Source organism: Apteryx rowi, unplaced genomic scaffold (genome assembly GCF_003343035.1).
Source record: "Apteryx rowi isolate R43461 unplaced genomic scaffold, aptRow1 scaffold_139, whole genome shotgun sequence".
NCBI classification, from domain to species: Eukaryota; Metazoa; Chordata; class Aves; order Apterygiformes; family Apterygidae; genus Apteryx; species Apteryx rowi.
Window position 1 is genome coordinate 480,985 of NW_020447630.1, and position 18,474 is coordinate 499,458.

General features: G+C 36.3%; 1 protein-coding gene across 1 annotated transcript; it reads left to right on the forward strand.

The window, feature by feature from the left end:
- Positions 1 to 1,261: 1,261 nt before the first annotated feature.
- Positions 1,262 to 16,671, forward strand: ANKRD31 (ankyrin repeat domain 31; the record flags this gene model as incomplete). Its single annotated transcript, XM_026057399.1, has 6 exons — positions 1,262 to 1,484; positions 2,848 to 2,990; positions 6,323 to 6,482; positions 6,933 to 7,042; positions 10,191 to 10,287; positions 16,585 to 16,671. Coding segments are annotated over 5 exons (678 nt in total), but the record flags the coding sequence as incomplete, so codon positions are not given.
- Positions 16,672 to 18,474: the final 1,803 nt, after the last annotated feature.

Genomic DNA, 18,474 nt, shown 5'->3' on the forward strand with positions numbered 1-18,474 from the left:
AATTAGTATGGATATATCCTCACTAATGGTCTGTCTCTAACATGCTTGCAGTGTGTCTTTAATATGTTTCCAAACAGCCCTGGATGACAAGCTCAGTAGTTTACTTTAAAGGAAACCTTGGAAAAGGCAGGAGTAAACTAAAAAAAGTCTGCTGTCAAATCATGCATGATGTTTGATAGCAACAGATACTGATAACTGGAAATATTTGAGAAGATGGCTAGTCTGATGAGAAGAAGAAAAGTTTGGAATGCAACAACTAATTGTTCATATGAATAATTGAAAACACTTATGTAAAACTGTACATTTCCATTTTTTGGACAAATTACATATTTTCAAGAAATCAGAGAAAGAACCCCTGATTCTATTTTTTTTGAAAATCTGATTGCACAGTATTAAAGAAGCAGGAATGGGGGCAAAAAAAAAGCTAACATGCATGGCAGAGCTTTTTGAGATTTACACACACTGTCTTTCTGGTAGCAGGTTTTTTTAGAGGGGAAATGAGGGCCTGTCCTCACTCTATACACTGAATCAGTGAGTGGCCTTGCTTTTTTAATCTGTTTTCTTCTTTATATCTCTTACAATTTTGTATGTCTGTTACTTGAACTTTGAGAGTTAGGCCCTTTTTTGAAGATCGTATGATAAAATTTCAAGCAGACATTGTCTGTTTTGGTGAACCTGTAAGAGAAGGGTTAAATCAAGTTTATTTTGAATCATGAGTTTAATCGTGCACAGGTTTAAATTAAGAGGCAGCTGAGCTATGTCAGTCCACATTTGTCAAAGATTTGTATTCAATTTATAGGGCTTTGTCATGCCACAGCTGTAAAAATACCTTGCATAGAAGCATATTTTTTCCCTAATGCAGGATCAGGAATGGGAAAGAGGTGACAGTCAAGTCTTCACTTTTATATAGTTTTTTAAATAAATAACCTTTATCTGTGTGCTTTATATATCTAGCAGTCATGCCTGGTAACTTTAAAAAGAGTCCATGAAAAAATGCTACATGTTTGCTACCTTCATATATAGTGTAAATCTGCTCAATGTTAGCTTTTTTTTTGATCCCTAATCCATTATACCCCTGTTAAATCATTTAGATTTGAACGGTAAATTCTTTGGCAAAGGGTCTATGAGTTATCAGATCTATTATGCAGTACCTGTTTAACCTTTTGATGTAGTCAATTAAAATTAATGAATAATTAAGGCAGAAGTATTGCACAGATTTACATTAATTCAATTGAGTTATGAAGGTTAATTCCTTGTTTATAATGAAATAGTTTTTATTGTTCCTAACAAGAATCAAATATGTTTAGAGTCATCCAGAAAAGACGCTGTAGTTTTGCATGTTGCCTATAATACAAGAGCTTGGACAAAGAAGAGAAATGCAAAAGGGGAAAATCAGCTGCATATTGCTGCTAAGAGAGGAGATTTGTCTTTGGTAAAAACTCTAATATCATCTGGAATTTGTGTCAATGAAAAGGACAATGCAGGTTTGAATATTGCTCTCTTATGGACTTGTTTTCTGATATAATTTGTATATAATTTTATATAATTTCTTATTTTTATAGTTTATATGGTTTTATATAATTTATATATTTTTATATAATTATGGACTCTTGATTTGTGACATAATTGTGGTGATTCTTGAAACAATGCAACCAGAATGCTTTGGAAGATAGCTTCTCTTCATTATTATTACATACTTATTGAATAAGAAGCATAGATTGTTTCTTTAAAAATATTTCCATTTCAAATATTTTTATAACAAACTGTTTCAAGTAACATGAATTCTTGGGCATACATTATACTGATCAGCACAGCAAGGATGATTTTATAGATAGGTATGGGTGCTCATAAAGACATATGTGTACACACATTCCTCACATTTAGCATTTACATGAAACCTATATAGCTCTGGGGTGTGTGATATACTGTGGACAGTCGTATAAGTCTTTATGACTGCTTGAAATTGAATTTTTTCTGACCTGATGAGTGGAATTATTGGTAAGAAAAAGTGTATATACACATAAATTTGGGATTGGATCCAAACTTTTCAGATGGGGAGGGAGAGGAGGGGAGGAAGTAATTTAATGAGCACAAGCACAACCAGTAAATATCAGTTTCCCTGGGTTTCTGTCTCAGGGCGGAGCGAATGGCGCCTTTCTCTCAGCAGGGGCATTGATCAGGTGATGCCCCTCTTCTGAAGAGCGTGTGTTCAGAGAGCGTGTGAAAAGCTGGTGTGGGCCAGACCTCTGGCCGCCATGAAATCTGGTGGAAATGGACCAGTGGAGCTGCGGGTTAAGAGGGCCCTGATGCTTATGCACGGCAATGTATTTGTGTGCATGAGGCACAGTCCCACAAACCTTATTTCCTTCGGAAATGAGTCTAAAAGTCAAATGAGAAGATTATTTTTTCCCTTTCTTCCTAAATGTACCATTCATGTCTCTTTTTGTAGTCTCAGAATGGGTGGTATTCCATTCTGGATCCCTGGCAGACTTAATATCATAAAATGTCACTGGGATTAGAAATCAGATTATTAATATTATGCTTCTGAGTTATTATATTCTTTCTACTCTATTATTTTGTTTCTTTTTTCTTTTTTAGCAATGTAGTAGAAAAGTAAACAGTATTTTTCCAGTTAGTATTGGATACATTTTTCTCTAAAATAAGCCGAATTAAACAAAATAATTTACCTCAGTATTTCAAGATTTCTTTGTTTAAGATCTACCTTAAAGACAGTATCTGACATTTGTTGTACATCAAATACAGCAAAATGTATAATTGCTCATTAGTGATCTGTATGGATTTTTTCAAATCAGGTGTGTGCTGTACATGTCATCTTGCTTTTATTAGGCTGGACAGCAATTCATGAAGCTTCCGAAAGGGGATTTACTGAAGTGATCTTAGAGTTGCTGAAAGCTGGTGCTAATATTAACAGCAGAAGTCTGGATGGTACTTTGCCAATACATTATGCTGTTTCTGGCAACTATTTGGAGGTACAGTACTTTTACATTAGTTTTCTTGGGCCTGGTTTCCAGAAATGGGCAAGCAAAGCAAAATCCTGGTTTAAATATGGGAAGTCAAAGTTACTAATACAATTATATTGTAGATTTGCACTTAGGAAATAAACCAATATTTTTTTAAGTAGTTAAAATTAGATGAAGAATTATTCTTCAACAGTTAGTTGACTTTTTCAGTCCATCAGGCAAATCCCCCCCAAAAAAATCAGAAATTCCCCATGGTACTCTCACACACTTTGGCTTTTTTTAAATAATACTGAAAACCTCAGTAGTCTCAATTTAAGTTACAAAAAGATGTTTTGATGTAGATATCTTCCCTTTAAAAGAAATTAAAGCAAACATAATTAACCTCACAGAACTTATTTTTAAAAAGAAAATGAGAGTTTAAGGAAAAGCATTAGTTTTTTTTTCAAAAATTAATCCTTTCAGACAAACGTGTGCCAGATTTGACCAAAGTTAATGAATAATTCTGGTAATACCCACACCTGCATATTTTGGAAAATAGACCATTAGTCAGAAGAATTTCATTAAGCTGTCATGAATACATCTCCTTTTGAAACATATGGGAGTTGAATACATGTATCAGAAAATAAAATACTGCCCTAAGAGAGCAGAGGCCTTTTGTGGGCCAGAAAAAGAGGCAAATCTTTATAGTTAGTGAAAAATGACTGATTTTTAAACAACCTTTTTTTTCTTTACACTACATAAACCAGGAGTAGCTCCACTGAAATGAAGGAAGTAATGCAATGACCAAAGAAGATATCAGATCTAGTATTTAAAAAATGCATTGTCGTAATTTTTCCCTTATGTTAAATTATTCTGAATCATAAATATTTTCTGCATTCCTGTTTAAAAATACTTCCGTTTACTATTAAGGAAATCTGTCTCAACTTAAATTCTGTTTTAAGAGTATGGGAGAAATTGTGATGTCTTTTCAGCAATCAGAGCAAAGGATACATTTTAAGATCACTTCACATTGCGTGCATGAAGCAACAGCCACCTGCCAGTGGCCATACTACCACCGGTTGTTTTTAAAGGGCCAGCTGTCAAAAAATATTTCTGGGAACAGTTCCAATAAGAAAGTAATCCTGCGTGGGGGAGCCTTACTGATGTTGTCTTGCAGCTGCATTTAGTTTATCTGGGTTGTTTCCCTCCTTCATTTCAATGAGAATGTAACAAAATTATATTAGCAAAGGAATGAGAGAAAATCATTGCTATAAATAAACACTGTATCTGATATGTTTTTCTTATATTTAAAACTGGGGGATGTCTATGGGCACTCAGAGAGCTCACTGTATTAAAGTTGAGCATTTATGCAGGAGAAAGCAGTCAGAAAGGGAGCAGAGCTGGAATCAGAAAGCTGTGACTGCCAGCAGGGCAACTCATGGGTGATTTATATCCTCGAGGAAATCTTGTGGTTCTTTGTAGTATACCGGGGCCATGACACAGAGCAGTTCAGCTAAGGCATCCCTTGCCTCATAGCAACATGTTTCCTTTGGAAGGGTAGGGTTGACTCATCCTGAATCTCAGTCTGAAAGCATTCAAAGGTACAAAGCAATAGACTATGTAAGTTAGCACAGTAATATTATGTAGAGAAATCAGAGACAGTATGTGAAAACATCACTATAAACCGTAACTGGGTGGTCACTTATATGCCTAGTCCACACTGCAAGGTGAGAGAGCCTGTGAGCAGGCTGGAGAGTAAATTCAAGCTGTCAGTAGCCTGCTTTTTGTCTGTGCTCTTGGAAACTGTTCCCCTTAAATCAGATCTAAATAATCTATACTGTACTGAGGGGAGAACGAAATTCAGAATGTGATGATAGGCTCGACTGTTGAGTACTTCGTATATCTGTGCCTAGTCCATCCAGACCCCAAAATAAGGGCTGTAGTCCTACCCGTCATCCCATGGACATGTGAGCACACCTCGTTCCTTGCACTGGCGTGAGCTTTTCTGTAATCACACATAAAGCTAGTTCAGGGAGCTGAACTAACTAAAAACTAATCCTACGAAAACAAGGTTTTGTTTAGATCAGCCCCCTAAACCAGTTTAAGAACCGTGCTAGTGTAAGGGAAGGAATGGGACTGTGTGGCCCATGACAGAGATGGAGGATTGTGGCAACCCCAGCACAGACCAGTGTTGGCGGCTGTGGAGCTGAGGCCTCCATGCACTTGGGTTCCCCCACCCTGGAGACCTCCCAAATGCAGGCTCGGCTTCCTCTTAACGTGGGCTTGGGGGCTGAGAAAACTTAGTCATGGGAGCCGCTTTGGATCCCTGCTTAACTGATAACATAAACATACTCCTTGAGCTCAGCCAAATGTCTGCCTTTTATTTGAATGAACAAATAAAAAAAAGTTGTTTTGGCACAGTGAGTTCCAGGGAACTGAGCGTAAAAAGAAGATGCCAGATTGACTGAAACGTACCACCTCTATTCCTGTCAGAAGAACTGATTTTTCATGACACTTACCTTTTCAGTGAGGAAGGATAAAATGAAGGGGATGATTTCACAGGCCTGGTACCTAACTGTCAGTAGGGTTCTTGAAAATATTTAAGTTATTATTCGGTACTTTTTTTTTGGAAACCAGTGGAGAAGGTTATGACTGATTATTTCACTTGTCTAAAGACAGAACAAGAGATTTTGAATTTCTGTAAAGTACTTTTCTTTCTGATGCTTACCAGCACTCTGAATATTCCTCACTAATCCAAAATACAAACATAAGAAAGAAGCAGAAATGCTAAGATGGGAAATCATGCATATGAAAATTCTTTAACATCCAAGCTCTGACCCTGTTGACACTTTCGTATGAGCTGAATTTTAAGAGATAGATGGTTCTACTGACACCACTAATCTTATTTCCACATTTTTAAATTAAGCAGAGATATACAAGTGATTTAGCATTAGGACAGAAATCATCAGTGCAGGTAGCTGAAAAACAGAACTGCTATTAAATACCTAGAGAAAAATTCCACTTCTTTTCTGCACTCTGTTCATAATGCGGTTTACCGGTTTCTTTTAAATTAGATCTTTGATGTTTTGTAACTACTCACGGTAACAATGCCTTAAAGATGGTAAATTTAACAAGTTGTGAATTATTTGTGTATTTTAATGGAAAAATTGAAAGTGTAAAATACAAATCTGTGTTGTTAAAAGCCAGTTAAACCTGTTTGTTGAATTGTGAGTGTAAACGTAACAGATTTTAGGATATCTTATTTGAATCTTTATTATTTGTGTCTTATGATAGATACAATACACTTAGTTGTATTATATGTACACAACATGAATAATTACAATATAAGCAATATGTAACAGGCGGTGAGAATTCTACTACAGCATGGAGCAAATCCCCATGAGAGGGATGATTCTGGCGAAACTGCTTTGGATAAAGCTTGTGATGATGAAATGAAAGAACTGCTTAAGTCTTATGGTGCTATTGACTCTGGACTTTCTGTTAAAACTACTGGGCTTACAGGTATGTTGGTTCCATAATGCAAATCATAGGTTTATACCTCAAGGAAAAAAATGAACTTAGAATGCTGCTGATTTGCAGAGCTGCATCTTGCCTGACCCTGATATTTTAAAATTTATTAACTCTTGATTGTTATTTATTTGTAGTCAGAAAATAGGATATGTGATTTTTTTCCCCCTAGAGAGTCTGAGGAATAAGGACATATTTGACTCCTTAGATTTTCTTTGTCTTCCGTATTTCCCTTCACATGAACCTTGTATTTTTGAAAATAGTATTAGTAACTTTAAAGACTATTTCCCTAGGCTACCTAAATTTGATCTCATTTGCATATGCAAGATATTTTGTCATTATGTAATCTGCCATTGCATCTTTGTAACCTATATTAGCTGATTTAGCCTATTATGCTGCTGCAATTTGTTTTTAAATTATATTTATTGTTTTTTAATTGTGGAGAGAGGAAATATAATCATCCTACTCGGTCAAGAAGATCAAAACTTATTTGTTATGACTGCTGTAAAAATGATGATGCAGCTTTGGTGCCACAACGTGAGAAATACAGTGCAGTAAGTATAGAAAATAGAAAAGCTTTGTAATACTGCTTCATAGTGTAGTACTGTATAATGCCATTTACTGACTGAATAATATTAAAATATTGTTAAAATAATTAACCCTTCAGAGTCTATATAGAGAACAGCATCATGCTGAATAAACGGTGGCTTACAGTATACGGTAAGTTTGTATGTTGCTACTTCTTTCTGTTCATGATTCCTACACATTTGCACTTATTGTAGGCAACACTTACGTACGTTTTTTATTGCTCATGTGAATGGAAATAGGTCAGGAATCCTGAAGTTTTTAATCAGATTTTCAAAATGGCTCTTTGGAAGCATAATGATTTTTCTTCATGAAAATGAAAATATTTAGAAATAGTTTAATCTTCGTTTGAAATACACCCAAAGATTTTTGCACAAACTGTATATTAGGAGAGCTCTTGCTGATAACTCTAGGGTATGTCTGCATTATCCAGGTGATGTTATCATGGTGAAATTCACTCTTTGATCCTTGCAGTGTGCTCAAAGGTGGGGGTCTAAGGGTGGACTAGTTCAAATGCCTGGGTAAAACCCAGCTGTGACAGCCCCTTGCAGAACATACCCTTGGCACTCTGTATGACTGTCATACCATGCCCCATTGCCTTCACACAGTAGCTGCTCCCCTGCATGAAATGGCTTGAGTCTACCAATATTTATCCTGTGGACCATTCATCGTGGCCTGTGTATTGTGTGGTACACTTGTCTCTACCTCTTACAATTATTTCTGTATTTGTTAGCATGAGTCTGTTGCTGCCATACAAGTTACAGAACAGAAGCAAAAAGAACTGTTGCTACTTGAATTGAGAACTTCCAAAGATGCAGGTAGAAGTAAATTCAAGCAATTTCAGTAATCTTTTGGTAAATATCTGCTGGCATTGTTTTAAAAATAGAACTGCAAGGATTGTATTTGAACATCTCCTTTTGGAAAATACAGTTTGAGAATAAGATTTTAATCCCACATACGTGTACAGTACTTCCAGTTTACACAGGAATGGATATGATAACAAAAAAAAGAAGCATGCCACCTGGAGGCATGAAAATACTGTGTATTTCGAATCAACCTACTCATATGAGAAGGGATCATTAGACAAGAATGCCCACTGTTGGCAACACTCCTCAGTGATGAGTACATGAGATTCTGTTGGAGCCCCTCCATGGCCAAGAGCACCTATGTCTGTAGGTATAATAGCGGATGCAGCATTTTCATTATAGTGTGACTGCATTTTCAGGGTCCTAAAGTAATTTATGAGGAAAAAAAGAAAAATCTTAAGACAGGCATTGTAGATGACGGGCAGTTTCAGAAATGCTGGTGCCTGGAGGTGTCATTTGTCTTAAGTTATCAAATCTCAGTTCAGATTAGTCTCAAGAGCCTACTAAGTGACACTGACTTCCTAGGAGATCACGATGCTGGTGCTGCATAGCAGCTCGCATCTCTTGTGTCTGTTCCATGACCATTCAAGTGGCAGAGCGTGCTGCAGAAAGGCCTTTTATAAAAGTCTCTCTCCCTGGCTGCCTTTGCCATCTAGCCATGGCAATGTAGTTTGGAGCAATTCTGGCCCATGAAAGTTTTGCTCCCTGACAGAAGGAAATTTCTTTAATTCCCCCCCACCCCACCCCGCCAAGTCTACTTCTAAGTTAATTTCTACTATTCAGAGCCCAGATCTGTGATTGTGTTTGTGGAATCTGCTGTAGCTCCCAGCTGAAAATAGCTTGGAGCTTTCAAATTACTCAAATTATATTTAAAATAGTCAATTCATCCCTTTTAAAATAAATGTGAAATATGAAGTTGTACAGCTGTATAGCTTCCAAGTCAAATCTATGCAGTAAGACCTGCTAATTAAAATCATTAAATTTGCTTGAAAAATATTTGACAAACAGAGAGATGGTGTAATAGGCTGAGGCCTGTATGCATGGTAAAGCTGAAGCATTTGTGCATGATAAGGCTGAAACAGATCTATGCAATTCCCTAAATCAGGAAAATAAGAAATATCAGACTTTTCCTGTCTAGGAGCATGAGAGAAATGAACATGGTGATCCGTAACCACTACTGACAAAAACATTCGTAATCTGGCATCTCTCAAGTTAAACCATAGCTGTTGCTTGTGAGGAGGCTGATGAGACTGAACAAGACCGTGGAAGAATACTGACAGTTTTACAGTATAGAATAAAAACCTCAAGGTGTTTACATGCCATACAATCTGCTCTAAATAGTAGAGCCTTTTCTATTAAGCTGCTTTAATAAGCGCAATATTTTAGTATTTTTCTATTTTAGTAAATAAGTAGATGTTGGTAGGTACTATGAAACAGCTCTCTGGAAAGATTTTATAAATCTCATTTTTAGTCCTGTAATTTCCCATTTTCCACAATAATAGAAATCTTTAATTTCTTGTTTTGGAATTTCAAGAATTAGATTATAGGCATTTAGCATATTATCCTAGTGGTATCCCCTGGTCATGACTGCTAAGCTTTCTGTTACATTATATGCCTAAGAAAAGAGGGCATCTAAAGAAGAGTTTTAATTCTGTTCTTATTTCAGAGAAATATAGCTAACAGCAAGGGAAATTTTATAACCCATTTTCATTTTATAATATGTAATTGAAACTATGTAAAACTACGGTACATGTGTTTTTAGCACATATTTAACTTGGAATAATCTAAGCTCATCAAACTATTTTATAATTCTTCAAACATAAGCATTTTAGTCACCTTCTTAAGACTTTGCAACCTCTGCAGGTAAGTTCTCATATAACTGTCACGTTGTGCAGTTCCTTTCAACGCAAAGACTTTCGGAAAGGTTTCAGTGCTTTTCAGCCATAGGACAGTGCTTTTATCTGTCCTGTTCTCTTAATAAATTCCTAGATGAGGCTATTCCCCATCAAAATTTTCTAGTACTTGGGCTATTTATCTTTAACATAAGTTCATATTTCATTCTTCCTATGAAGAATTTCATTAAAAGTACTTACTTGTAAATAGCTTTTAACATGCATGAGAGTATCAGCTAATGCTATAACAGTATTTTATTTTTTGGCTGTGTATTTGCTGCATCAAAAATGTTATTATTATAATTATTCTCTACTTCTTATTGCCATCATCATTTTGGTTATGTCAAAATATTGGACAGATGCATATATCCAAAAGCTGTCTCAGATACAAGATACTTTGAATGAAATGCTTGCAAAACAGAAAACCGAAAGGGATGCCCTTGCTAAAAAATACAGGTAGGTAGAATACAAGGTTTGTATTTGTAGAAATCTGTTTTTTAAAGCAGCACTGATAGAGGTTATTAGTTGGAGGCTATATGGTAACATGAAAGAAAAACCATGTGCTTTTCATTCAGATTTTGCTGAAGCATGATTCATATTAGCCTCAGTTACCTCCAATAAGAGTTCACAACAAGGAAGAAATTCAGGATTTAGCTAACTCATATTAATCATTTACTGTACACACCATGAGCACTATTAGGTAGTGAACACAGATGAAGGGTGAAAGAAAAACCTGTAGCAGAAGTTAGGGGGTGGAGGTGCTGAGCAGTTAGATGACTTTTGCAGCATCATGGAGGAAAGCAGTAGCAACTCAGACACTGCACTGAGTGTCCCTATCTCCAGTGCTGTTTCCTTAGCAATCCTAGATTGGGAGTGATCAAGCAACAGCTCTCAAGAGCGATTCCGAACAAAGGCTTGCAGCGTGCTCACAACCCTTGTCTTGCGTGAGGACACCTCAGATGTGGGCTGGGAGAAGACAGGGACTATGTGAATTGTCAACTTCCTGCTGCTCTATCTTAAAGGCCTCTTGGCTGAGGAAATTAATTTGCTCTCCTCTGAGAGGGATTACCTGAAGACTGGTCATGTCATGAGTGCACAGCTAATAATATGGCATAGTATTCACATACTGCTAGGCCATCTGATGAGGGCTCCTACATGTACCTCATGTGAGCAGTATTTGTTTGGTCATGTAAAAGCTGCAGTGCGCAACTTTCAAGTCGTTCCATAGCACGCCATATAACCTGTCCGAGTGAAAAAGACTGAAACACCTTTGTCACACAGTGTTTTCCCAGCTATAAGAGATAAGATGCATAGATTACACAGATAATAAGAAAAAAAGAGGTTTTTATGTGCAGAGAAGTTAGGATTCCAAATCATCCTTGTGAACAAACTAGTGACTAAATAAAGAAACAAGGACAGCATAATTAATTTAGCATTTATAAAAATGTATCTGCCTTCTAATATTGAGTAAAACTGTTCCAGAGCAGAGTGATAAATATTTCCGAAGTAATGCAGGTGCCCTGCAGCTAATGCAACAGCTATCCATCAAATGTAATGAGCTACATGCCAAATTACATTATATTTCCTTTTTATTATTTATATGACAAACATTTTATTTTTAACTAATTAGCATATAACTTTTTGTCGTGTGATACATGAATGTACAGAAGATGAGGAGGCATCAACATGTTCTCCATTTTTGTTTGTTCCTTTGAGGATATTAAAATGTATCTCCCTATTAAGAAAAGTGAGCCAAAAAAAGCATTGTATTTGTTAGTGGCTGTAAGTTACTTTGCCTATGTCATTCAAGTCATCACTATCTTTCCCTCTTACTTTCTCTTCAACTGTGGTTATATCAGGAAGCTTTGCAATTTCTTCTGTACCTGCATAGCAATAAAGTATAGGCATACCTCATTTTATTGCGCTTTGCAGATATTGCCTTTTTTACAAATTGAAAGTTTGTGGCAACCCTGTGTCGAGCAAGTCTATCGGCCCCATTTTTCCAACAGCATGTGCTCACTTTGTGTCTCTGTGTCACATTTTGTACACTGTTTTTTTAGACATCATGCTATTGCACACTTAATAGACTACAGTATAGTATAAACATAACTTTTATATGCGCTGGGAAACCAAAAAATTCATGTGACTTGCTTTATTGTGATATTCACTTTATTGCGGTGGTCTGGAACCGAAACCGCAATATCTCCGAGGTATGCCTGTAACAAAGTTTCCCTGAAGAAATGCTGCTAGAAAAAGTACACAGAGTGTCACTGCCTTCAGTAGGCTTCCATACTGGCCAGGCTTACTCAGAGATCAACCTAATGCTGGTATGCTCACAGTATCAAGGTTTATGAATACATGTGATAGCAAATAATCTTACGGTACAACAGTGGACACCGATATTGCCAAACTGTGATTTAGCCCTGCTCAGCCTTGTTCTGCACCAAATGGTCTTGCTGTACTCCTGATCCCCTCAGCAGTCTCTCTTTTTCCCAGACTGGGATAGTGTTACCTGCATCTCTGCTATGGGTGGAGTCAAAAGCAAGCCACATTGCTAGTCTTTTTCCCACACCTTTGGTACTCCTCTGTCTCCGGCAAGGTGCCAGAGCAGTGGTGCAATCAACTGTCCCAGGAAAAGGGATTAGAAGAAAAGGGTATTATGCTGGACTTGTGGCTCTTGTGCCAAAAGAAGTGGAGAAAGATATGGAATTCCCTTCCAGCATGAGGAAGACCCTTGGGGAATGAGTCTCACAGGGAGATCAGCTCAACTATGGAGCAGATTCTCATGACAGGAGAGCGATTCCCAAACTAATATACAGTGTCCTAAACTACTCTGACTCCTCATCTCAAAGGTCTTTTTGGTATTACTACAACTGTGGTTTCGCAAAATATTTTGTGGTGTAAATACACTACAAAATTTCTGATAATATCATCCATTAGTAGCTCATCCAGAGCTTGTTGTAAAAGAATCCAAATTAGTACTGCAGAGGCACTGAATTCAATGAACAAATGTGTTCTGTGGTGATAAGAGACAAGCCCATGACAATATAGACCAAGCTTCAATTCTGTGAATTAAGGGTGATGCAGGAGGACAAGGCTATTACTGTAGTTCTGATGCTTTGTGGCCTACTTCTAGGCAGGATTCTGCAGTTTGTCATGCATAGAGCCTGGGATTTCAACCATAAGCTTTATACATGGTAAAAAGGTTGTTCAAATTTTGGAGGCTGGCAAAGTACCTTTAAGCACATTCCTGTTCTTTGTGGATTACATCTACCAAACTGTTTTTTGTGTGTGTTCAGAATAGCTGTGGTGTCTTTACTTTTACTTTTCTATTTCCTATAGGGCTTCTGTGGAATCTTTTAAAAAAGGAGCACTAAGGGAACAATTAGTTAAGCTTGCTTCTAGGCAAAAGAGTCTGTTGATTGTTGCCCAGAATCAGAAGGAATTAGTCCAGAAAATACAAAATTACAGAAAAGAAAAGCAAGTTTATTCAGCACATTCAAAGAAACAGATCTCAGACGCAGTTATTTGCTATGGAAATGGTAAAGGACAAGATTTAACTGCTGATAAAATCATGTGTCCTGATGTAGTTACGTTTAGTACAGGGCCTGGTGCCAGCATGCCTAATGGAAACAGAGTAGAAGCACATCTCTCTTTAGAAAATAGATTTTCAGCTCAGGAATGCAGCCAACATCCAAACAGCTGCTTGGCTGAGACAGGAGCAAATAAAGAATCAATTAGAAGCAAAGAGGTTTCTGATCATGCTTTGGTATCTGAAAACAGGGTGAGAGAATATCCTTTTGATAACATGTCAAAGTTGACAAATGCTGTGGAAGTGGTGACATTGCCTTCAGAACCTACTGTTTCCACTGCTGAAACAAAATGCTTACAGCAAAAAGACATCGATTGTGTAGCAATTGCAGAACAAGGAAACAAGTCTCTCAATCCCCCTTCAGTGACGAACACATTAAATATTTCAGAAGCCCAAAGCGCTGTCGTCAGTAACAATGTCTGTCAGTCGACCAGTGGTTGTGAGCGGGTTCTTGCTGCTGAGGATCTACACAGATATGTAAATAAGAAAGACGCTTTCCAGCAGCAGCAAGAGATTGTGTCAACATCCACAGAGAATCTTCCTAATACTCCGCAGCAAATGATCTTTCAGAGTAGTGTTGAATCATTTAATGTCAACTCAATGCTTACAAGTCTTGTCTCAAATACAGATTATTCAATAAACCTCAACCAGAAATCTTCTTCCCAGAGCTGTAGTAATCAGGAATATGAACAAAAACAATTGAAGTACAGACGAAATAATAGGAAAAAACTTCAACTGATAGATCTACTTGAACTGGGAAGAATTAAACCAGGAGAAAATGTTTTAGAATTCAAAATTCAGGTAATTGATGAGAAATAATAATTTTACTTTTAACAAATAATGAAAAAAATGGAGACTAAATACTAGATACTGAAATGGAGAAACAGCAGTTCTCATAGTTTAGTCTGTATCTTCAGCACCTAATATTGAAAATTTTTATTTATTATTTGCAGATCGTATTTTATGAGTTTTAAGGGAAAATGCCACAATGGATGACATCATCTGTCAGACCATGATTTTAACACCCACAATATTACATATGTAAAATTTGTGTTTAACTTTGCATATCAGTTTGTTGACATTTGTTATTGCTAAAAACAGAGTAGAGTGGTTGGTCAACATTGTGTAATATCTGATTTTAAAATTGAAAGGAGGAAAGATGTTAAGGTTTTTATGACTAAATGTGATTCTTGGAAGGCATTATCAATCTCTCAGATCAAGAAATGTAACATCAAGGATTTCACTGAGCCAAGATAGACATGAATATGTGCAAAGTTACTTGCTTATGTGCCAGCTGGTTCTATAGTTTACACACTGGTATGCACTAAACCTGTTTAAAAAAAAAAAAAAGCAACTTCTTTTTAATATAAAAAGATGCCCCTGTGCCTCCAAATACAGAGCCGATTTGCATGGCAGCTGCCAGGGAACTGCCTCAGGTCTTAGTGAGCGATGGAATTATTGAGGGTTGTTATTGACTGAATTCCCAGCTGTGAGCTAGTTAATTTCCAGGGCAATATATTGATTCAAACATGAAAGGTTCTTTTCAGCTAACTCTCCAGGTGTAGTTAATGTAGAAAAGACTGCTTTTCTGCACCTATAATCTGCTCAAGAATGCTTTTCTGCTGAGATTATCAATTTTATGTGTTCTCATGTTCCATAACATAAGACACTGTGAGTAGGTCTCAAACTGCTCTACACTGGGTCATATCATAGATATATACACATTCTTCTTTTTTTTAAAGGACATGTAATATTCTTCAAAATGCCAAGATGACTAAGTTAAAGGATGAAGAACTCAATATGCTTACTGTCATCTCTCAAGACTGTTATCTGTGATGCCAGCTTGATGCATGTGGGTCTTAGGGACTTAAAACCCACTATAGAAATATTGATATTCTGGGCATAGAAAAGTTAATCTCTGTATTAGTCTGAAAATGGCACTCATTTTTTGTATTGGTAGGTAGCACTTCACTACCTTGTAGAGTTTGAAGTTCAGAGGCAATATCTATTGCATTTCCAAGAGGAGAAGATCAGTAAAGCTTCCTCCTATATGGTTGTGGATATCTACTTGATAAGAAGATACAATTAGTACATAAGCTTTACCTAAAGTTAGCTTTGGGCAGAAAGAATGCAGTTTTTGAACATTATAGACCCAAAGTGTGAAACTGTGAGCTGGATTTAGTGTTCATCACAATGTTTGAGTTAAACATCTTGGTTTGGATTCTTATAGATACAAAGCCAAGCCATTGGATACTGTAAGAAATCATTCAGTATTTTCTAATGGATCATTCTTTTATTCTAGTTATTTAAACTTGTATATACTCAGCAACCATATTAAGTTATGATGCAGTTTATCAGCCACTCATTTTAACATTATTTAACCATGTTAGCCTAACTGAGCCCAGTATAACAAAACCATAATTTACTGAACGGTGAACAGCTGTAAGCCATGCTCGCTGAGGTGCATATGTGTTTGCAGAACTGGGCTTTGCTTAACCAAAGGGAGAATAACAATAAATTCTTTTCTAATTAATTTTGCATAATGTCAGGCCGTCAGTTTCCTCTTAAAAAATTTAGGTGATTATGCTTAATAGCTGATGCAACTACTGATTTGGGAATTCTGATTTTAATGTCTGTTGACATCAATGAAATGCAGTTTTTGTGCAAAATATATGTTTCTTCTTTGAATCATTGTCAGGATTTCACTTTAGCATGCATTTGTTCCACCCATGTAAGGCAGATTGATTTCTAATAACAGTTTCTTGGTAGACAGACTTGCTCCCTGTGAGTTCCTGAGTTCATTGTTGCAAGTTAATTATATTCATAGCTCCTTTATGTCTAAGAGGAACTAAGATGTAAGTAGCGTTCTCATAAGCATTTGCTATTAAAAGGAATTTTATCTCACACACAGGGGGATTTGTCCTCTGGCAGTGGTATCTTTGTGACCAAAACATCTCATTGTGGAATAAATCATCATATTTTATATATCATAGCTTATGATAGTGGCATTGGATTCTTTAGAACTTCTTCAGCAAAATATAGAATTAGCTGCAGCTCTTCAGTAATATGGTCCTTCAGAATTTTGTTCATGTTTTAAGGATATTAATTCAGAATTGTAAATTTATAAGTTGCAATTTTATTTCTTAATTTTTCTTTGTTAGGAATTTAGTCATAAAGCCACACTCTTGGAGGATGGCAAGATCAAAACCAGTAACAGAAGAATACTTCAGAATCCAGTTCAGTGGGTTAAAGAACTACTAGGAAGTGATATTTCAGTGACCTGGAAGTATGTGTGGAATAAGGTAGGCCTGATTTTACTCCTAAAAATAGTAATAACAAATTGGAATTATAAGTCTCACAAATATATTATTTATAAGGTAAAAACACTCAGGAAATATTTTCACCTTTTTGGATCTCCTTATGGTTCTTAAAGCAAAAGAGTGCACAAGCCCAAATTAAAAACAAAAACCAAACAAATTCTTACAGTTAATGAATAAGCAGCAAACAAAGATCTAGATAGCCCCCCCAAAAGTGTAGCTGTAGTGTGATAAACTACCCAAAAGTGTTGAGAAAATGTGGAATGCCCGCTCTGTGAGTTGTTGGTGCTTTGAAAGAATAGTTTTAAAAATGATTAAGAGACTGGCAGAAAAAACTGAGAAGCTGCTAAGAGAATAAAAAGTAGCAAACTCATCAAAATGTCAAGGTGCCAGGGACAAATGTTGCAAAAGTATTGGCAGAGTGTAGAGGACTTCCCAGATGTGTTATGTTTTTTCATTCAGAATTCAAATTAGCAGAATTGTCACTTTATCTTGATAGACACAGATCAGACTGTTAAGTGCATAAAGTCAATTTTGAAAGAAAAGTGAAATTTTTACACTTATCACAAAACCCACAAATAACTAAAATGACCAGTTATCCATTTAGATTTGTTTGAACAGGTTACATATCTTGGGACACAGCTGTCAAAATTTCTTGTTGAAGAAGTGTCTGTTTCTAATGACCTGGAATTACCATCACAACAAGGAGAGCCTGTGGGTATGTACCGGTTAAAATCTAATATTCACCGTGACTGGAAGTAGCAGAAAGCAATTTCTAAAGAGCTTAAATTCCACAGTTCCGCTATTGCATATTGATTTCTTCTGGGCTCCATGCATGCTTATCACAGGTCCCACGCTTGAAAAAAATAGTGACAGAAATTACACTGGATCTTTAAAGTAAAGTATATCTTTCTTTTCTTCCATAAAGTGGTTGAATGAAGAGAAGAATTATTAATGATTTGGTTGCTAAGTAACTTTATGTTAAAAAAGTTTAATATATACAGAAATAAAGCTTTTAATAACCTAATATAATACTTGTTTACTGTGATGGAAACTCAGATACACAAACATAATTTTTAATCACATATAAATATTAAAATTAAAATAAATAATCTGTGTTGGTGGAGATCCCGCTATGCCCAGCTAACAGTAATGACTAGAGGGATATTTTATTCTCTAAAAATAAGCAAATCATAAGAAACAGAGCGTATTAATTTGACATATGACACTGAGCAACTTTTTCAGAACTGCCTAGCAGACTTCAGAACTTTAGCTTAATTTTGATAAATAATGTATTCCCAGGGAAAACTGATCCCTTTGATAGCCAATGGCACTTAGACTTGGAAAAGCTTTTGGATGGTTGTGACTGGTTATGTTAACTTGATGAATCAGTGCACCTCATGTGAGCGGGGGTATCAGGCTTTGTCTGTTCTTAACCTACTAAAAATAAATTCAAATATCTTCATTTAAAATATCTAATCTGATGTTCGAAACACCATGTATTTGTGTCAGGCTAAGAGCATCCAGATGGTGAGTTTACATTGCCCTGCTTCAGTAACTTTTTCTTGCAAATAGTTTAAGATGACAGTGGTGTTTAATCATCAGCCTTATGTGGAAACTTGAGAGAGGGAGTGCCAAAGACGATGATCACACTGGAAAGTAGGTGTTCTTGGTTTCAGTTCCATTTCAGATGCTATATGGCCACATATATGCTGGGAAATTGAGCAGTGCCTT